At 49.3% G+C, this 22329-nt stretch overlaps 1 protein-coding gene and 1 long non-coding RNA gene across 2 annotated transcripts; both read right to left on the bottom strand.

The window, feature by feature from the left end:
* Nucleotides 1–14962: 14962 nt before the first annotated feature.
* Nucleotides 14963–18870, bottom strand: LOC127302580 (polygalacturonate 4-alpha-galacturonosyltransferase). The gene is made up of 9 exons (XM_051333066.2): nt 18552–18870; nt 17828–17853; nt 17645–17704; nt 17198–17408; nt 17071–17111; nt 16632–16966; nt 16197–16554; nt 15529–16116; nt 14963–15441 (listed from the first exon to the last, which is right to left on the bottom strand). Exons 1-9 carry the CDS (start codon nt 18721–18723, stop codon nt 15166–15168), a joined length of 2067 nt encoding a protein of 688 aa, XP_051189026.1. The 5' UTR covers nt 18724–18870; the 3' UTR covers nt 14963–15165.
* A 2823-nt stretch (nt 18871–21693) lies between these two features.
* LOC139831125 (uncharacterized) lies at nt 21694–22039 on the bottom strand. Its single transcript, XR_011745734.1, has 2 exons — nt 21978–22039; nt 21694–21898 (listed from the first exon to the last, which is right to left on the bottom strand). It is a non-coding gene; the product is annotated as an uncharacterized lncRNA (long non-coding RNA).
* Between the last annotated feature and the right edge of the window lie 290 nt (nt 22040–22329).

Here is a 22329-nt window from a genome sequence, read left to right on the forward strand (position 1 = left end):
CACAGCCCGGTTCACGGTCGGCGTACGTGTGAGAGGACATGGTTTTTTTTAGATAACAGGCAAAGACTTTGCGAAAAGTGCTAATGGCACATTTTTTTTTCAAAATAGGGAATAAAACCCCGGTTTCTGCATCATGATGATGCACACGGCCTTTTATTAAGTTTACGAGTATTACAAAGTTTGAGATATCTCAAGCGTCGCCGAGGATTGATACAAGAATCAACCATCGAAAGAAATAAAACACAAATAGAGTACACATCAATGTAGCCATCAATGTAGACGCCTATTGTGCCACCAGCCAGCCTGGCACAAGATATCCTGAGCGACCGTCAGGAGACGTGTGCATCCAGTAACCATAGCATCCCGCTGTCCCTCCGGTGACAGTAGAGCCCACAACTGAACCCAATGTGCCACCGTATGGATAACCTGCAAAAAGTGAAAAGATTTTTTTTTGTTAAAAATAATGTCATTCCTCGCCCTCCATATAGACCAACATAAGGCCGAGACTCCAACCCGGATGAAAGCCTTAGATTGCCTATCAACTCCATTTAACCAATTACCAAATATATTTGCAATATTGGTTGGAGGTGGAAGGTCAAAGGTGAAAGTGATCGTGCGCCACAGTATTTTAGCTAAAGGGCAAGTGATAAAGAGGTGTTCAATAGTCTCCTGTTCTCCTGTTGCGGTCAAAACCCACCGGCGAGCAGCGACGGGCAACACAGTAGAGCCGGGAACAACTTAGGGCTGCGGCTGGTCCTGGTCCCTCCGAGCGACGGCCCGCAAAGCCTCTGGTACACACGTCCGATGCTGGTGCAAGGGCGTGCCACCTGACCTATACCTGGTCAGGAAGGTGATGGAGATGCCTCGCTTAATTTCCTGCATGGCATACACGTAAACATTAAATACGAGCCTCGATCGGCTCTCAGGTTATCCTGTGAATCGGCTCAAAGAGCCGATCCACCCATGATTCGTACGAGGTGCACGAATATATGGTGGTCCTGCTTGATCAAGATGAAGCTAAAACGATCTACGACGATTTAGGATTTTCACCGCATAATCGGATCATCCTACTCACGATTGGGCCTCGCGGTCACGTACGGTGATCGTAAGCCGATCCTAGACAAGGCCTAAAAACCAACACGAGGTTGATCCTCGGAACATCCTGTCTAGGACTAGCAAACGACACCCTACGCGTCGCTGGATCCTCCAACCCTTTGTAAGGCCTAACTATTGCAGATATTAAACTAATCCTTGAAGAACAAGGAGCAACCGTAACGGATCGGATCTACTAAATAACGATCAAGCGGGGTGCCGCCCCTACACCTAAGATAGGTGTAAGGGCGGCTAGATGCATAAGGGTTGCACTACAACAGCATATGATACGAAGAACAATGCTAAACCTAATACATCTAAGATAACTACGTTGCTCGCCATCAAAAAGGCTTCAGTACGAGCAACGCATGAACAACAAAGAAGCTTATGTTCGAGACGAAGGAGTTGGCAGCATGATGCTTACCGGTAGAAACCCTCGAGACGAAGGAGTTGGCGATGCGCCGAGATTGATTTGTGGTGAACGTTGGTTGTTGTTTATTTCATAAACCCTAGATACATATTTATAGTCCAGGGGACTTTCTAACGTGGGAATAATCCCCACCGTGCACGAGACAAACTCTAACTAATCGACACGTATCCTACTATATTACAGCATGCACGGGCCAACTAGCCCAAACTTTGCATAACATGCCGATTCACGTATTTCTTCCATATATATATTCTTCAAATCCATCTTGATCGCGGCCCACCTCTGACTCGGTCAAATTCTGGTGATAACACATGCCCCCCTGGTTTTGGAATTGATAATTCCAAAATCACTCTGCTCTTTCTTCGTCGGGTCATGTCGTGGCAGAACCGTCGCAGTATCCTTCATCATGATGCCTTGCCTTCTCAACTTCTCCGCGTGACCTGGCAGTTTTTTTTTTTTAGGCACCACCTCCTCGGAAACTGCTGTGGCATTGAATTTCCACTATATCCCCTTTTATTTAACCGCTCCGAACAGTTTACTTCCGCATCCCCTTCGCATTAGCACTCCAAAAGCCCTCCTGCGCCACCATGTCTTCTTCCTCCTCTGCCTCATCGGACCTTTCCACCCAGTCCTCCTCTTCCCGTGAGCCGACGCCAGAGCCGAACCCGGCGGAGGTCCATGCGGCCAACACCCGCCGTGCCATTGAGGCCGGGGAGGAGTCTAGCCACGACTTCTCCATCTGGTCTGAGGACGACAAGTCCCTGACCGACAGGGAAAGCGACCTCCGCTTCCTCGCCGACGGGAAGACGGAGGAGGAGAGCGATGACGATCGCTTCTCCTGCGATGACTTCACCTCTCCTGAGGAGGAGGAGGAGGAGAAGGAGGAGGAGGAGGAGGACGACACCCCCTCCGACGAGCCGCCGGCCAAGCGCTTCTGCCCCTGGCCGGGGAACCTCAGCGACTTCGACAGTGATGACGACGACGCTGACGAGGAGGACGAGGACAATGAGGGCCCGGTCGGCGGCCACTGGAGCAGCGACGACGAGCCCGTCGGGAGTAGCGCCGACAGCGGCGACGATGGCGACGACGAGGGCAGTAACGGCCCGTAGATAGGACTTGTAGCATAGGACCAGTAGTAGATGGGGCAATGTATCCCCTAGTACTTCCTTTTGGGAGCAATCAGCTCTTTATGTAAGAAATCTTGTTTATCAATGAAGAATTTCCCCAATTTGATTTTGCCGATTTCCTCCGAGCCAATTTAGCCGATTTCCCCTCATACTGATCTTGCCGATTTGTCCCCTTAGCCAATGCTTCATGAGCCGATAGCAACGCATCGGCCCTTTAAAATCCATCCTTCGATTCTTCAACTGATGATCCTAAGATCTGGTGGATAATGTGGAATCTTCAAGAGAGCCCTTAAATTTCTCCCACCAGTTTCAGCGATCCTCTTCTGCCTGCACTCATCATTCTGTGAAGAAGGTTGCAACGAAGGATGAGCCGATGACATCTCAATCGGCTCCTAAACAGAGCATCTACCGGGCCAGCTGCCCCCCGAGCCTCAACCAAGGCGAGAACACTGATGAGGATGCACAGATCAGACCAAAGGCTTGGAACTCAGATAATTCTGAGGTAGCCACCCTGCCGATTCAGCCGCTCTCGACCCCATCGATTGCCTCTTCCCCCGTTGAACCGATGTTGTACGCCAACATTGACCTCTGACAGTACCGTTGCAATCGGCTCATTGCAGCTGAGGAAGCACTCATTGTTTGCCCCCTCGAGGAAGCAGAGGGCCTCACAGATGAACTGGACTTGGTCGAAATCCGTGTCTTGAACCCGCAACCGGTAGATCTTGTGTAATTGTACTAGAGTCGACTGTAGATCGTGATGTTTTTTTTTACTGGCCGATTTTTCCTATCGGCCCCCAATATTTCACTGGTCACATGTTCATCTACACATGTTTATCTGATTAGGTGCCCCCCGAGCCGAATCTGTCAGGTAACTGCAGATATCGGCTCTGTAGTTTAGCCAAGGCACTGTATTTGCACGTCGGCTTCGGTAGGACCAATGTCGATTCTTCCTAACTCATCAGCCGACGTAAAACCGCCGCCCAGTAGATCGACGTTGAACACCAGCAGAACATGTGGTGAGGACAAATTTTGGCCGATTGCTGGAATCGGCCTCCATATTGACTCGCTCAAATGAAGGTTTTGTAATGTTCCTTCATAGATCTTTGGGGGCCGATCCCAAGGATCGGCCTCGCCACATTTGTTCATCGGTTTGCTCTTGCTACACGGTCAGGCCAGTGGATAAGACCAGCTTAACCCTGCCCTTCGTCACGTCGATGCGCTCGCAGTCGTCCAAATTGATCCCTGAGAGTGGCTCTTGGCCTGCTGCTTCCCAAGCGTTCATGCCAGCCGTTGAAATTTCAGCTGAATCATCGGCTTGGACGACCTCTACTTCATCTCCATCCCACTGTATTACGCATTGGTGCATCGTGGAGGGAATGCAACAGTTGGCGTGGATCCAATCTCTTCCTAGCAGAACAGCATAGGTGCTCTTGCTATCGACGATGAAGAACGTCGTAGGGATAGTTTTCCTTCCTACGGTCAGATCCACGTTCAGAACACCTTGTGCGTCAGATGCTTGGCCGTTGAAATCGCTCAATGTCACGTTGGTCTTGATTAGATCCGAGCTAGAGCGTCCCAACCGACGTAGCATAGAGTATGGCATAATGTTGACTGCCGCTCCGGTGTCCACCAGCATCTTATTGACAGGCCTCCCATCGATATAACCTCGTAAGTACAGGGCCTTCAGATGTCTGTAGCTTCTTTCTCATGGCTTCTCAAAGATAACCGGCCGTGGGCCGCAGTCAAGTTGTGCCACAGGTGCCTCGTCTAATCCTGGAGCACTGAACTCCGAAGGAAGGATGAACACCATGTTTGTACCAGCCGATGTTTCATCATCGGCTCTCCTTTGCTTGGGGCGCCACTCCATTTTCCGTGGTCGACCCTCTTCATCCAGGGTTCGCTGGATCTTTGCGGCCAGATCAGGCCGCGCCTTTCTCAGCGTATGCAGGTATAACCTTTCGGCTTCCTCCAAGCCGCGCAAACGCTGAACCCTACGCTTTTGGGAACGGCTGAGTCCATCAGGGCACCACCTTGGCCGGTGGTACCTGTCTTCTTCTTCTTCTCCCTCGTCTTCCAAATCCTCGAGATCTTCCATCCGAGGGGACTCAGCGCGTTTGCTTCGTGGTGGGAGAGGCCCTAGACGCTTAAACACGGACACGTTAGCTGCCTCCTTCTTCTTCTGGTTACATTCTGGGCAATTGCCGATTGTAGGCAATCGGCTCATTCCTGAATCCCAGCAGTGTCTGAAGAAGGGACAGTCCCAGTGCCTATCCTCGTCGTCTGGCTCCCTTGACTTTTCCTTGGCACGGTGCTCGTACTCCTCCTCATCGCGATCATGCCGACGATGTCTTCTGGCTTCTCTATCCAGACGATCTCTTTCATCATCGTCGCTGGATCGTCGGCGTTGGCTATATTGACTCACATATTTATTGAGGAGGTGATCAGAGAGAGGTCGCTGATATCTTATGTTCCTCACTTCTCCCTCTGTGACGTAGCGCTTGCCGTCGTGACGGAGCCGATCGCGTGGAGCGGCCTCCTCTGTGTCCTTGCTACGAGAGCAGCTGCCCTCGTCTCCATCCTTGCCAGAGTGGTGCCCAGGTCCTACCATGTTGATGCTGAACGAGGATCCTGGCTGGCAACCTTCAGGGCAAGTGCACTCCACCATGTTAACGGCGGGAAAGGGGTGGGTGTCGACCTTCATGGCGTACTGGTTGAAAATCAGACGGCCTTGTTCTATCGCCATTTGGATCTGCTGACGCCACACCCTGCAGTCGTTGGTGGCATGGGAGACCGAGTTGTGCCATTTGCAGTATGGCTTTCCGTTCAGCTCCTGCACCGTGGGGATTTTGAGGCCTTCGGGTATCTTCAACTGCTTCTCCTTGAGTAAGAGGTCGAAGATTTGCTCAGTTTTGGTCACGTCAAAATCGAACCCTCTGGGCGGACCTGGTGGCTTTACCCATTTGCAGGACACGGGGTTTGCCCCCCGAGTCCATTCAGCCACTGCTACCTCTTGATCTCCCGCAGAGCCTTCGTCTTCATCTGCCTCAACCAGGACTACCGCACGCTTGAATTTGTCCTGGTACAAGTCCGGATGGCGCTGTTCATATGCTGACAGTTTCTGAACCATGTGCGCCAGTGAAGGGTAGTCTGCTTGGGAGGCCATATCCTTGATTTGTGAGGCAAGGCCCACCACTGCCAACTCGACTGCTTCCTTTTCAGTCACACGAGCCGAATAACATCGGTTCCTTAGATTTCTGAAGCGCTGGATGTATTCTGTCACAGTTTCTCCACGCTTCTGACGTATCAGTGCTAGATCGGCAATGCCGGCCTCGGAAGCTTCTGAGTGAAACTGCATGTGGAACTGTTCTTCCAACTGCTTCCAAGTCCGGATCGAGTCCGGTGGCAACGAAGTGTACCACCCGAAAGCCGATCCCGTGAGGGACTGTGCGAAGAACCTCATGCGCAGTGGATCCGACGCTGAGGCCGTTCCTAGCTGTGCCAAATATCGGCTCACATGCTCGATGGAGCTGGAACCATCTAATCCGCTGAACTTGGAGAAGTCAGGGAGCCGATACTTGGGTGGTAGCGGGACCAACTCGTATTCATCGGGGTACGGCTTGGAATAACCGATTGTCCTCCTTTTCGGCACCATGCCGAACTGGTCCCTCAGGATCGTACTGATCTGATCCACGGTGCTGGCTGTAGGAGTCGAACTCTGAAGATTCGCCGGGGTGGCGTACTTAGCCAACCATGCTTGCTTTTCCAGCTCTGAGCCAACTGCAGGAGCTGAGCTCTGGAGGTTCGTCGGGGTGGCATATTTAGCTAGCCACGTCTGCTTCTCAAGATCCGTCGCTGACGTTCCTCCTGCTTTCCCAGAAGTCCCTGCTGTCGTGGCCTGGTTTGTGAGTGCCCAGTTACCGCAGTCTGGCACGTATGTGCACATGTACCCGTGAGGGATCTCCTTAGGCGGCTCATGCAAGAACTGGCAGTCACTAGGGTCACCACCGATCTTGTAGACGACGAATGCCGGTGAATTCGGCACTTCTGGTGCTGCCAACGCAAATGGCAGCGGTGGACGGGACTGGAGTGGCATCTCTCCTTGGTGTGTCCCGAGAGCTGGTCCTGACGGAGAGTACTGGTGCCTCATGATATCCTGGATCACCCGGAGAGCAACACGCTCCAAAGTGTTCACCAGGTTCTCAGAGTGGCGGTGTAGCGAGTGAGCCACCATGTAGTTGATCTCCTGACGTAGGGACCTGGTGCGTTCTTCTGACGGGGCAGAGAGGTCTATCCCATCGAGTGCACCATCAGGCGAGAACCCCTTCCACCTGATGCCATGTGAACGGGTTCTGTGAAAAGAGCCGATGAGGTCGGCTTCGAGGATTGCTTTGACCTCGTCATACTTCTTCTTGAGCTCGTCGGTCAGATCCTCGTACGTGACTGGGGTGCCGTCCACCATCTCAGATGTAGATGGCGATGTGGTTGATGACGAAGCTTGTCCCACCGGGCGTGCCAGAATGTGTTGCGGTCAAAACCCACCGGCGAGCAGCGACGGGCAACACAGTAGAGCCGGGAACAACTTAGTGCTGCGGCTGGCCCTGGTCCCTCCGAGCGACGGCCCGCAAAGCCTCTGGTACACACGTCCGATGCTGGTGCAAGGGCGTGCCACCTGACCTATACCTGGTCAGGAAGGTGATGGAGATGCCTCGCTTAATTTCCTGCATGGCATACACGTAAACATTAAATACGAGCCTCGATCGGCTCTCAGGTTATCCTGTGAATCGGCTCAAAGAGCCGATCCACCCATGATTCGTACGAGGTGCACGAATATATGGTGGTCCTGCTTGATCAAGATGAAGCTAAAACGATCTACGACGATTTAGGGTTTTCACCGCATAATCGGATCATCCTACTCACGATTGGGCCTCGCGGTCACGTACGGTGATCGTAAGCCGGTCCTAGACAAGGCCTAAAAACCAACACGAGGTTGATCCTCGGAACATCCTGTCTAGGACTAGCAAACGACACCCTACGCGTCGCTGGATCCTCCAACCCTTTGTAAGGCCTAACTATTGCAGATATTAAACTAATCCTTTAAGAATAAGGAGCAACCGTAACGGATCGGATCTACTAAATAATGATCAAGCGGAGTGCCGCCCCTACACCTAAGATAGGTGTAAGGGCGGCTAGATGCATAAGGGTTGCACTACGACAGCATATGATACGAAGAACAATGCTAACCCTAATACATCTAAGATAACTACGTTGCTCGCCATCAAAAAGGCTTCAGTACGAGCAACGCATGAACAACAAAGAAGCTTATGCTGCCTAGATCGCAGGCAGCATGATGCTTACCGGTAGAAACCCTCGAGACGAAGGAGTTGGCGATGCGCCGAGATTGATTTGTGGTGAACGTTGGTTGTTGTTTATTTCATAAACCCTAGATACATATTTATAGTCCAGAGGACTTTCTAACGTGGGAATAATCCCCACCGTGCACGAGACAAACTCTAACTAATCGACACGTATCCTACTATATTACAGATACACGGGCCAACTAGCCCAAACTTTGCATAACAGGCCGATTCACGTATTTCTTCCATATATATTTTCTTCAAATCCATCTTGATCGTGGCCCACCTCTGACTCGGTCAAATTCTGGTGATAACATCTCCATATAAAACACATTTTGTACACCCATTCCACCGTCTTTTAGCTAGATTATCTTTCGTAAGTAAAACCTTATTGCTTAGAAACCACATAAATATTTTTTATCTTAAGAGGAACTTTAACTTTCCATAAGTATTTTCGCAGAAAAGGGGTGTGGTCATTCATAAGATCCTCATACATATATTTTACTGTAAACAAACCGTTGGGTGTTAAATTCCAAATAAAACGATCATTCTCATCATTCAAAGTAACCATCATTAGTTTCTGGCATAACTGTAACCACAAAGTCCATTTGTTTTCCACCAACAACCTTCTGAAACTGATATTCAAAGGTGTTTGGGCTAACACATGAGTTACCGTTACATTCTTGTGATGCACAATATTATATAAGGATGTGTATTGTTCAGCTAATGATCTGCTAATGGCACATGAGCTTCAGTGAACCTGCCAGCTGTAGCTACTATCAGCCGTTCGATGAGTCAATCTTGTCATTCATTTGTCCATATCCTTCCAATACGGATACAGCTGCACTAGTGTATAGAAGCACGTATATAAAGGGTAAAGGTGATGTATTCCCTGCTCTATGCATTTAATGAGGTAGCATCTGGCCTGCAATATGCTGACAGCACAGTGGTATTGTGTCTCCAACTTTCAACGTGGAGCCTGTCTATGTACCCAGCTCTGCTAGACTACGTGTGCCGTTGCACAGTGAACGGAGCGAGCAAGGGTATTTCATTCCAACATGCGACTCGCTCCAGTCCCTTTCCACTTGTTTGCGTAGCATGTCCAACAGATGTACTCTCTATGCTTGAATAATGAATGTTTGCTAACAAAACCAAAATTTACAAATTTGTAATTATTGTTCTCTACAACATTCCTGTATCTCCTACAATTACGCGCACACATGTTTGTCAAATGCGAATGCAGCAGATGGCAGCATTTAGATAATTCATGAGAATAATTAATGAACAGCACAAGATAGTTTGGGATTATTAATTTTCAAATATATGAAATAATTCAATCGCCATTGTTTTTAAAGGTAAATATCCACTGCAAACGTCTAAGAGCTTCTCTAACACCCGAAAAGACATGAACTGAAAAAGTGTAGTTGTGTCACCGAAAAAACTAGTTTCGAGCAAATCGGAACCCAAAAACTTAAAATTGAAATTTCACGGAAGATTTTTTCAGTGCAATACAAATTTGGCGATGAAATTTATGGTCATACATACATAATATACATACGAACAACAAAATAAAGATCTTAAGCTACTAGTCCTCCGCCGCGCAACCTAAAGATAACAAAATTCGGCACGGCGGAGGACAGGGCAGTGGACGACGGAGAGGAGGAAGACGGCGGAGGAGGAAACGGCCTACTAGGCGTTGCGGTAGACGATCTCCTGCTTCATGCGGCGGACGCAGGCCTCCCACTGTGAGGCCTCGTACATGCGCACCTGCCAGACGGCCTCCTCGCGGCGGAATCGTGTGCGCCTCCGCCTCGGATATGACTGCGACCTACTAGATCGTCGTCGCCTCCTCCTCGTCATTGAGGACGTAGTCGCCGTTGGACAATCCGAGCGGCGCCGCGTCCACCTTGTCTTCGTCGCTGCTCTCGTCGACGGGTGGAAACGGGGGACGACACGAACCTCCGGAGGAAGCGGGTGAGCTTCCCCGGAGGCGTGAGCCCCATTTGGTCCACCGCCAGGCGCTGCGCTTCCACGCACCCTCAGAGCAGATCCACTGCTTCCCCTCTGCCTCCGAGCAGAAGACCGAGGGGTGCGGCGGCGAGTTTCCGTCGCCAATCCGACCGCCTCCCCTCCCGGACCTGCCGCAGCAAGCCATGCGGTGGAGGTGGAGGTCGCGGATGTGCGAAAGCGGCAGCGAATGTGAACTAATTCGTCGTCGGAGCTGAGCGGCGGAAAACGGCGGAGCAGCGAAAGCGGCGGAGGGGTGTAGGGTTTTGGAACCGAACTCCCCTCCACGGCTGTATATATAGGAGACGCGCGTCAAATTTCTCGGACCCGTGAGAAAAAATTCCAGGCCAGACTGCGAGTTCAGACTCTGATCTACGCGGCTTTCGGCTTGAACCCGTAAATCCGCCGGAAAAATTCAGTTCCGAAAGTATTTACGGGTCTGTTAGAGTTGCAGTTTCTAGCTAGTTTTAAAATCCACAAACATATGTACAGTCAGTTTTTATCCCTGATTATTATTTAACTAACATTTTATTTTATTTTTTCGTTTAAATTTAGTTGTGCACACATGCTCTGCAAGAAGCATTGTCCACCCAGTTAACATATTAATGTATGTGAAACAAGAACTGTGTGCGTTTCCCCTGGCACACAGCTGACTTTTAAGGGGCCCGTGCACATGTACCTACTATACTGCGACACGTAATAGCTCGCGTATTTGGTGTTTCCAGCCGTTTGTATTTGCTCTACAATTCTTCCGGCACAGTAACCAACGCCAAAACGAGCCAATCACATAGCTCCAGCTGGTCGTGTGCACGAAATCCCCTTCCAAGACTTTGCTCGACTTTAAATTAATAAAGCCACCACGGTATCAAGTTAGGTTACACACTGCTGGGTATTACAGCTTCGCCTTACGCTAGGAAAGATAAACAGTTTCATGTTTCAGCAAGACAAGGTAGAACACATCGAAGCAGATGAACAAGGCTTCCATGGCGTCTTGGCCGTCCCCAAGGTCCCGCACCGAGCCACGAGCTACTTCGTCACGACGCCGCCGGCTTGAGCTGCACGTACAGCTCCCTTAGCTCGCGTGCCATCCAGCTTAGGCCCTCCTTTTCTCTTGACTTGAATTTTAGGCTCCAAACCTGCAAAAAAAATGATGATTTTGTAAATAATATCAACTGGGTTAGCAATAGTTTTCTTTTCGATAGCAAGTTTATTGCGCGCGTTCAACAGCACCCAAGACTGAGCTAGAAACAAGACCCACAACAGCCTTCTAGAGTACCCCGAGAAGCTAGAAAGAATGGCATGGAATTGGGCGAAGTTGGTGGGGCACTAGTTGCACCCGAGCAACTGGCGCGTGACCGACCAAGCGAACGCCGCCAAGGAGCAGGCAAAGAAAATGTGGCTGGCATCCTCCGGAGCACCACACAGAGCACAAAAGCCATTGGACGGACCGTGTCTAGTGAGGATCTGCTGCCCGAGAGGCAACTTATCAAGCGCTAACTGCCAGGAGAAGATTTTGATTTTTAGCGTTACCCTGGCTTCCCACATATCCTTAAAGTGGGCTACCGTCATGCCCTGAGAGAGTTTGGTGTACATGGACTTCACCGAATAAGAACCCGTTTGCTCCAGGTGCCAGGTGACCTTGTCTTGCCCAGTTTTGATAAGCACATCAGACATTGATACGTCTCAAACTTATCTATAATTTCTTATGTTCCATGCTACTTTTATGATGATACTCACATGTTTTATACACACTTTATGTCATTATTATGCATTTTCCGGCACTAACCTATTGACAAGATGCCGAAGTGCCAGTTCCTGTTTTCTGTTGTTTTTGGTTCCAGAAAGGCTGTTCGGGCAATATTCTCGGAATTCGACGAAACGAAGACCAAATATCTTATTTTCCCGGAAGGCTCCAGAACACCGAAGGAGAGTCGGAGGCGGGCCAGGGGGCCACCACACCACACCTGGGTGCGGGCCCAGGCCTGGCCGCGCCGCCAGGTGGGGAGGGCGCCCTGGTGCCCCTCCCGCGCCGCGTCTTCGCCTATATAAGCCCTTGCGACCTAAAAACGCGATACCAATTGACGAAACTCTAGAAATACTCCAGGGGCGCCGCCGCCATCGTGAAACTCCGTTTCGGAGGACAGAAGTCTCTGTTCCGGCACGCCGCCGGGACGGGGAATTGCCCCCGGATCCATCTCCATCGACACCACCGCCATCTTCATCGCCATCGCTGTCTCCCATGATGAGGAGGGAGTAGTTTTCCCCCGAGGTTGAGGGCTCTACCGGTAGCTATGTGGTTCATCTCTCTCCCATGTGATCTTTATGTGATCATGAGCATTGTATCACTATTAATCTATGTGCTACTCTAGTGATGTTATTAAAGTAGTCTATTCCTCCTCCATGATGTAATGTTGACAGTGTGTGCATCATGTAGTACTTAGCGTAGGTTATGATTGTAATCTCTTGTGGATTATGAAGTTAACTATTACTATGATAGTATTGATGCGATCTATTCCCCCTTTCATAGCTATTGTTGACAGTGTGTATGCTATGTTAGTACTCGGTCTAAATTGCAACGGTCTATTATGCAGTCTAGAGGTTATTTAAATATGAACTCCGGATGTTGTGGAGCTTGTTTACTCCGGCTTGAGGTGTGCTTTTGTAGCCCTACACAATGAATGGTGTTTGTTATCCAACAAGAGAGTGTAGAGTAGCTTTATTTAATTATGTGATCATTGTTAAGAGTGTCCACTAGTGAAAGTATGATCCCTAGGCCTTGTTTCCAAATATCGAATCACCGTTTATTTACTGTTCTACTGCATGTTTACTTGCTGCCATATTTATTTCAGATTGTTATTACCACTCATATTCATCCATATCACTTGCATCTTACTATCTCTTCGCCGAACTAGTGCACCTATATATCTGGCAAGTGTATTAGGTGTGTTGGGGACACAAGAGACTTCTTGTATCGTAATTGCAGGTTGCTTGAGAGGGATATCTTTGACCTCTACCTTCCTGAGTTCCATAAAACTTGGGTGATTCACTTAAGAAAAACTTGCTGCTGTTCTACAAACCTCTGTTCTTGGAGGCCCAACACTGTCTACAGAAATAGAAGCGTGCGTAGACATCAGACATCAATCCTTGGAGCGCACCCCACTGCCGCAGGCCCTCCTGGTCAAGCGAGCGGCGGAAGCGGACCTGCTATGTTTGCATGGTGGGAGGACATGGTGGGTGCATGCAACGGCATGCTATGTTTGCTCGATGTCATGGACGATGCTGAAAGCATCGTGGAGCTCTTCACTCACTGGCGAGTTCATCACCCTGCTGCTGCCACCGACGACAGAGAGTTGGCATGACCACTGGACCTACTGCTTCGGTTTCGAAACCTATTCGAGGCGGTACAAGCTCCTCCATCTATGTAATGCCTCGGTGTCGGAGCAAGGACTGGTGTACATGTACACGGTCGGAGAAGACACAAACTGGAGGAGTGTGCATGTCGCCGGCCCAACGCCCGGCGACTGCTATAGCTCGCCCAAGTTGGTCGACGGAGCCGTGTACTGGTCCGTGACAGCAAAGAGCTCGCTCACAAAGCTCGTGTGATTGGATTTGGCGACGGAGGAGGTCACGTCGGAGTTGATTGAATTCAGGCCGCCATGTGAACGGACTCCCTTCAGTCCGGTGTTCACCGTGCTGGAGGGGTTGGACGCAAGGGTGCGTCTGATGACCGCGCAGCGGGATGCAGTGTTCATCGGAGAGGGTGCGCGGCCCGCTGGGGGAATAGCAGAACCTCGAGGCTGCCTTCCGGGCGGTGTCTGACATGGCCGGAACCACTGCATATATAGGAGGCACCTTCTGCTAGGTAAACATGGGAACGGTGGCATGTACGCTCATCCAATTGCGTCGGCGAGCGATGATCTTGGCTCGGGGAACCTGGTGCTTCAGACGGACACGAGCTAGCAGGACGCCTGCAAAGGGGCATTGACAGCACCCGCCCACATGCAATGCACGAGGGTTGTTCATCCCGATCTTCACAGCCCAAGGGAGACGAGCCCCACACGAACAAAGGGGTGCCACGACGTTCACCGCCGCTGTCTCCTTCTCCCTTGGCACGCTACTTTGGCAACCTTTGAGGGTTGCACTAATTATAAAGCTAGGCAGAAATCGGTGGTTTACCTTTGTTTCGGTTTATATTTGATCATTTTCTGTATAAAATAGACAACTGCGACTTCATTATATTATAAAAGATATGTATAATTTTGGTTAAAACACATGTATAATGTACTTTCCTATGGTACAGTATCAATTGGTTAGTCCTTATTCATTTTATAATAGACTATCAAAAATATATTGGTTATGTTCATTGTTTTTATTTGTACTTAAAGTACGATATAAACAAGAATCACTGAAATATACAGATGTGTTTTCCCAATTTAACCTTGGTCTATGTTGATATATTTTCCCCAATATAACCTTGGTCTATACTCTCTCCGTTCCATAATTCTTGTCACGGACTTGGATGGATCGCGACAAGAATTATGGAACCAAGGGAGTACATAACAACGGGATGCAATACCCAGTGGCTGTTCGTCCCAGTCTCGTCGAACTAGGAGCAGGCAGCCATAGTAGGACGGAGTCCCACAGCAACACGGCAAATGGAAGACCGTTTTGCTATGTCCCCGCCAGCGTCACCTGCTCCCTTGGTACACTACTTTGGCAAGTTTTGTGAGTTGCACAAACTATAAATGCAGAAATCGGTAGTTAACTTTATCTATTTTTCTTTGATTCATATCATTAGCCCTTCACTCATGATTTTAATTCTGAATGCTGCTTAAATCGTCTGACACATCAATACACTGCAGCCCTTGCAATAATCATTACTCCAGAAATTTTGCTAGTCCTATGCAACAAAAACACTAACCGTAGGCACATATTTAACAGGTTTATCATGATTTTGTTGACGAAACAAAGCTGCACATCAATTGAACAAAGGAACTGTTAAGACTGTAACACATCCTTCACGAGGGCGTCCATCAGAAATTTTCAGAGGGCGTAGGCAACCAATAGCTCCAGCTTATACACCTGACTTAATCTAGGTACATATCTCAGGGAGAACAGGACATTTTAGTTGCAGATGGGTGATCCTCTCTTGTTTCTAGTCACTCAAGTTGCATCCACGGATATAAGGATGATCATACTTTATATACCTTGTCCAATATGGGCGGTACTTAGTCATTGCCAGCTCCAACCATGGTTTCATGTTCCCATTGTAATGAGCGACGGCGGCATTGTCTATCTCTGAGCGGTCTATGCTTGGGTTGTATCCCAATCCAAGGACATGCCACGATTTATCAAGGGGGTGTGTCAGCTTGTAGAACGTCATGAGGCCAGGTGGAAGTGTCCCAAGCTTCCAGAGAACCCTGTCTTCATTCTAGCACAAGAAAACAGCAGGACAATGTTAGATATGATGGTGTATTTGAACAATGAGATCAAACGACGATAATATTTGCAATCTCACCTTGTTTTGCCACTTGTGGTAGATCCCGGTAATATCTTTTTTCTTCCACTGCTTTAGATCAAAGATGTTCATCCCATAAGCCCAACCACAAGCATTAGGATCAAAGTTCCGAGCAATATGCGGATTTGAAAAATTAAGATACTTGTCAAAACGGTGGAAACTCTCTCCACATGTCTCCACTGCACCATTGACCTTTCCATTCAGATCAACATCCCATAATCCTGTCAAATCTTTCTGCACAACTATGTCATCATCCAGGAAAAGTATCTTATCCAACTTCGGATAGATCTGTGGGAGATAAAATCTCAGGTGATTCAGCATGGATAGGTACTTGGGGTTACGGTACTTTAGGTTTGAAGAACCTGCTGAAAGAGTAGTGGGACGATCAGCCTTGAAATAATACTCTTTCATGGCAGCAGACTCCAGTTGCCGCAAAACAGGACAGTATGATGAGTTCAACCACTTAAATTCATCCACATTCTCAACATGAATGGTGGCCTTGCCAGGTGGGTTCAGCAAAAACCACATGTTCATGGCTCCAAAGTTTAACTTATCAGTCACCAGATGGAAAACATGTTTCTCAGGCTCCTGTAAAGATTATATCAACCATTATTACTTGAAACTACTATCATACTAGAGTGCATTGATAGAAGAATCTTGAAAATTACCTTAGCATTCATGATGGTTGAGTTCACAACAACTGAGGCAGCCAATACATTGTCCGAGAAAAGTGCATAATGGTAGAGCGCTGGATTTTCCAAGTTTTCACTTCCGGGGAACTTTCGTTTCTCCAGAGGAAGAAGATAGTAGTCTATAGTTAAGCGCATAGACAAGCAGTGAATGCTGTTTGGAATTGTCTTTGCAGCCAACTGGCTAAGAAATGTACTCTGCTTCTTCAAGCTCCTGACATGTTCATCTGCTGACTGAAGCATTGCTCTTAGTCTCTGAGTTACCACCTTGCAATCATACACTTCTTCTCTGGCCTTAGATAAAACTTGACCCATTACTCTCAATTTCTCAGGTGCACTGTAAAGTAGCATGTGTGAAAAGGGGTACAACGTAAATTATCTAAGAAATATGCAATAATAGATGCACACACACACCTGTGATGGAGGTCAGCATCAACAGTAGCCTCTCCAACAGCCCGCTGGCTTTCCTTGATTCGACTCTGCAGTTCTTGATAAAGATCATGCTTGTTCTTTGATTTTGCAAGCACAGAATAAACACGAGCCATAATAATTTGGTCCCTCATCAACCTAACTGTTGAGTCCGAGTTCTCATTCTCATTCTCTTTTCTCCATATGCTGTATTTCCCAAGGACAGCAGAATCTACAGCCTTTGATCGCTCAATAGCTGCATTCTCCAGCTTAACATGTGCTTCATCATCTTTCAGTACCAAATCCGTTGCTCTCTTTTCTCGCCTTTGCTCCCGTAATTTCTGCATCAACCAAATAGTGCCAAGAGGTCATATTTTTATGAAAGAAATTTATATCAACAGAGGCAAGAATGTATCAACATATATACAGAGTACCAGTTTCTTACCCTTCGAGCTATTTTTACTGCTGTGTCACCTTGATGTCCATCTGCGTAGAAAAATAACTTTATTCTCTACTGTCGAGTCGATTTATGTAGATGAATAATTTGAAAGAAAAAACAATTATGTCTATACCAGAACCATCCTTGGGTGGTTTATATGTAAGAGATAAATCATGTTCTGCAGTACTGTTTTCAGCTTTTGCCTTGTCATCAACATCCAAACTAGTATTCATCTTGTGATCAACTAGATCATCAGTTTTCCAAGAGGGAGATGCATGATCCCTAAAAAAGTCAAGATTCAAAGTGCCTGTTTCTTGTTGACTGGCAGCTATAGCATCGATCACCTGAAACCAAAAAATTGTGACTGTAAGCATAGTAGAATTGAAGAAACTTATTGTTTTTCCTATGTGAAAAGCATAACAGTGCATGGTTATTGAATAATCATAACACCCATATCATTAACTACAGACCGGATGAACTCACGGGGGGGACGGGAACCGGGAACAAGGCAGTCTAAACTGCCCCATAGAAAGTAAATATAGAATGCGCATGTACACTACTGACTGCATGATGTTCTGACCTCCTTAGACAAAACAGTTTTCAGATTGTTTGTCACCAGTTGCTGTTGCCAATCTGTTTCCTGCGGGGCAGGGTTAAATGTGAGATGAATCCTATAAAGAGAGGCTGGTAATTCAATGTGAGACCAAACCTAAAAAGTAAGGCTAGTAAAACAATCAGCTCAATTTTAGAATAAGATATATACCTGATTGCCATTCGCACCCTTGGGATCTGCAGATGAACAAATTATGCAATCACTTACTAATCTGAAGCATGTCAAGTTAAGAAAATGATGCACGCAAAATATTACAACAGTGCTCTTAAAACCTACTCAAATCAAGTGTAAATGCAGGTAAATAAAGTTTAAACTGATGATAACGCCACAGAGGGTGTGTCACTCATGCCTGGGAGGATCTTATAATTTTCTCCCCCTTGTAATCGAGTTTGCTGTTTGCACAGCAAACTGCAGGTTCGATTTGTTGTATCACTAGTAAAATGTCATGGGTTCTCCTAACATAAGCCTCTTACATCCAATGCAGGAATGACATGCAATCCGGCACAAAGAGGGCAACAGGAGAACAATATCTAGATCACTTAAATCAGAACGTCCACTGCCTCTCACAAGCTCGTGATCCTTCCCAGTTTCATATACTGCATTTCGGTTTTACAGCTTCGCAGCTAAAAGCCCCATCCAAACCTAGCCACAAGACACAGCAGCACATCAATGTCTGGATAGCAGCCCTAGACCACTCAAATCAAATCTAGACGGGTTCCACTCAGCGCGCAGCCTAGACGAGTTCAAACGGGGATGGACCTGCTAGTCGCGCAAGGCGGCCCAAAATCGAGAAGAACCGATGACGCCTTCGACCTATATCTACGAAATTCTCAGAAAAAGAAAGAGATGGGTTATGGAGTGGGGCGGGACGGACCGGACGCGACGTGGACGTGGACGCGGCCTCCGCTGCGCGCGACGAGGAAGATCGACGGCGCGACGACGAAGAGGAAGACGAGGACCACCACCGGCGGCACCGTGCCGGAGCCGCGCCTCGCCCCGCCCCCAGCGCCCGCGGTCGTGTACGGGAGCCGCTTCGGGGTCGCCATCTCCGGCGAGCGTGCGCGGGGGGGAGGGGGGCGGCCTTGGCCCGATCCGGTCGGGACGCGGCGGCGAGGGGCTCGCCGTCGCCGGAGGGCCCGCGCTTCCTTCCCTCTGTCGCCTCGTCTAGGGAGTGGGGATGGCAAGCGAAGCGAGGAATGTACAACTGTCCAAGTCCAATACAAGTGGCCCGGTAGTAAACGGGCCGTAAGTTGTTTAGGGCAATAGAAGCCCAGGAAGGGTTGGCCAACCAGAAGGCCAAGTGGTCCTGGCTAGGGGTGGATGACATCGTCTAGCTCTCGGCCATAATGGCGCAGCACGTAGCATCACTGCCACCACCACTACCATTGCCACCGCACGCGTCACCAAAGACAGCGTCGGATGGCCAGGACGTTCAACTACCTCCACCATCGCACTACGGGCCTCCTCTGCACTATGCGCCACCACCTCTGCACTATGCGCCGCCACCTCCGCTGTATGCGTAGCGAGCGGAGGTGCCTGCTTGCTTGAGCGCAGCAGCTCTAGACGCTGCCGCCGTTCGTGGACATCGTCTACAACGACGAAGACGGTGGCCATTGAATTAGTTTAGATTTTCGTTTTGAAGTGCACTAGGAGCGGCAGACAGCCAGACAGAATTGAAGCGCATGAGGCATTTTGCACGGAGACGCACTAGGACTTCCATGAAAAGCAGGTCATCGGGGAAGGCGATGCCGGCAGCCGGAGGAGACATTGTGATCTTGAGGCGTTTCTCCAGGTGTCGCCACCGATGATCCTTTTTTTTTTTTTTTGCAAAACACAGTACAATAAAAAACGCTCGCACACACGTGCACACACTTCCTATCTACTAGTGGTTGGGGCGCCCCTTGGGGCGCGCCTCCTCACTGTTCCTCTGCAGCCCAATAAGAAAATCAATAGAAACGTAGTTTTCAATAGTTGTTACACTTAGGATCGAAGAACTCAGCCTTGTCATGGATTCCAAAAATGTAAAATACAAGTTCCCTGCTGACTTTTGTCAGATGGAATGGGGGACTCGATTTAGTATCTTGATCTTGCCCATTTTCCCTTTCATACTACAGCTAAGCTTTGTTGCTTTAGAAGCCTAATTAACGACAGTAAATCTATGTGTGGTGTCTATAACGGGGGACGGGACGAGAGTGCATTTTCAGAACCGGGCGGCATGTGAACCCGCACCAACTCGGTGTCTCATTGGTCCAGAAATGTCAGTGGGGCCCAGTACTGGAGATGGGAATTTGCGTATCGTTGGTTGAAAGAAGAGCAGAATACATGCGTGTGGGCTCCACTTTGTAGAGAGGATGATTAAAAAAGGAAGTGCTTCTGCCAGATTCTGCAGCCCAGATACGACGCCCGTGCATGCAGGGCAGCGGGCCATGCCATCCCGGATGGTCCGTCGCCGCTCAGCTCCATGGTCGAGTTCGCCGTCGACGCCATGTTCGCAGGAATCGAGGAGATGGGGAGAGCCGCGGCGGCCGGCGTGCATCCCCAACACTATTTAAAGGAGGGGGCCGACGTCTATCCCCAACTTTATTGGAAGGAGGCGGCCGGCGTCCATGCCGCCTCGCCCGCACGCCCATGCTGCCTCCACCTGTCATGCCGCCGCCGTCCGCGCTTAGCAGCACGGCGACGCCTGCGCATGCCGCTCCTGCCCGCACGCACGTGCATGTCGCCGTCGGCGTCCGCTCTAGCATCTGCTGGCTCCGTGGGCGAGGTCAAGGTGCTGTTGTGCCACATCACGGAGCCCGACGGGCCGAGCTGGCAGGAGGCGAGGTCGAGGTGCTGGCTCCATGGGCGAGGTCAAGGTGCTGTTGTGCCACATCGCGGAGCCCGACGGGCCGAGCTGGCAGGAGGCGAGGTCGAGGTGCTGGCTCCATGGGCGAGGTCAAGGTGCTGCAGTGCCGGCCTGGCTGATCCTGGCCGCGCGCCGGCCGGACGCGTCCGAGATGACCCGGCACACCAGCATGGCCCTGCGGCCAGCGTCGGGCGACGACGACGACGCGGCGGCCCTGGCGTGCGCGGCGCCGCTGCAGGCGAAGGTGCGCACCGCGGAGCCCAACGAGCCGAGCTGGCATGTGGCGACGCCGACACCGAAGACGTCGCCTGCGCCAGCGGCCGGGCGTAGTCACTGGAAGCGCATCATCTCGTTGCCGTCGGCGCCGCACCGCGCCGCGGCGTCGTGCGCACGGGCGGCCGCAGTTGGCGTTCTCGAACCGCCGAGGGAGCACTTGACGGCGCCGCCGCAGTCGCCCGTGGCGCAGGCGAGGGTCGACGCGCCGGAGGCAACGCAGCCCGTGCGCGCCGAGAAGCGGCCGGACCAGCCCGTCGTGCCTGGGAAAGATACGGTGGCGCAGGCGGACAGCTCGAAGATTGTGTGCTGCAGGCTGCAGGCTGCAGCCTGCCACTTTGAGACAAACCAGGAAGAGAGAGAGGATGATTTCGATGAGGGAGAAACTCTGTTCCCATGTGATTGTGGATCTCATGTCTGGTGTGCAGAGCGGCTTTAATTCTTGGTCCAACCGTACTGTATTTGCATGTATATACCTCTTGTTTAGAAAATGGCATTTGTGTTGTGGTGACCCTACTTCAAAACGTGGACCAATAGCAGCTGGACTTCCGCCAGGAGCAGATGCCGCCAGGTTCAACCTCGACTTTTCCGGGACGAGTTATGTTGTCTTCTTTTTAGTTCTTTTGCTTTAAAATTGAAGTAGCTGTCACTCAAGAATTGTTCTGAGATAATCTGCTTGAAGCTACCTGAGGGTGTTTTGAGTGACGGAAGTTGTAAGTGGTAAAGAGAAAAACTCCAAATCTCTCCATGTTTACTTCAATGGTAAACGCCACATACATGTCTCACTTGGGCGTGCGCTCTACCTTTTTTTTAGGCCTGCGTTTTACTCGATTCTGGTTTTGGGCGGACACTTGCCTCAAACAGTTTCTGATTTATTCATGGTAGAATAAAGCCTAAAGAACAGCCAACGAGCTACATATATAAAAGAGCAAAACTAAAATTACAGTTTTTTGCTATTTTGTTTGAGGTACTGACCGAGTCAATTTATCATGCCAGATAGTACTATTCCTATTCTTGAGAAACCAGCAGCTTCTTGCTTGCCACAGCAAGATTTGGAACTCGGAGATACAGAGGCCACATCCCTAATATCGGCTAGCAGCTTGCTGCAAAGTGGAAGAAGAGCAGAGGAAACCTGGCCTAAACAGAAAAGTAACATCAGGCACCTCTTATTAGGATAATTACCATCCTTATTGTGGAAGCCCATCTGATCAGCCTGCAATAACACAATAAGTTACAGCTGATATCGATTGCCTAGTGCAAATACTTTTTGCGGTATCTTTTTTTAATTCTAGATATGCAATTTCCGTGCACGGCACGAATAACGAATAGAATGAACCGATAGATCACAATGCCGCTAGAAAAATCACTGTGGTCTAAGATAGACTTCTTTTGTCCACAGAAAATGGAGCAAATGAGACCAATTTTTGTGAAAAGCTTGTGGAAAATGGTATGACACTGTTGGTTGGTGCACTGGTAATCATAATCATAAATCAAAGTACAGTATATCGAAACTCAACTATACCTATGATCTACA

The sequence above is a fragment of the Lolium perenne genome, chromosome 5, assembly GCF_019359855.2.
Source record: "Lolium perenne isolate Kyuss_39 chromosome 5, Kyuss_2.0, whole genome shotgun sequence".
In the NCBI taxonomy this organism is placed as follows: domain Eukaryota; kingdom Viridiplantae; phylum Streptophyta; class Magnoliopsida; order Poales; family Poaceae; genus Lolium; species Lolium perenne.

Excerpts from the sequence above, each read along its gene's own strand:
- LOC127302580 (XM_051333066.2), bottom strand. The coding sequence starts at position 18,723 with ATGGCGACCCCGAAGCGGCTCCCGTACACGACCGCGGGCGCTGGGGGC. Across the intron at positions 17,854-18,551 it reads CCACGTCCACGTCGCGTCCG|ATCCCAAGGGTGCGAATGGC; the intron begins GTCCGTCCCGCC and ends GTTCATCTGCAG. Across the intron at positions 17,112-17,197 it reads ACCACCCAAGGATGGTTCTG|ATGGACATCAAGGTGACACA; the intron begins GTATAGACATAA and ends TTTTCTACGCAG.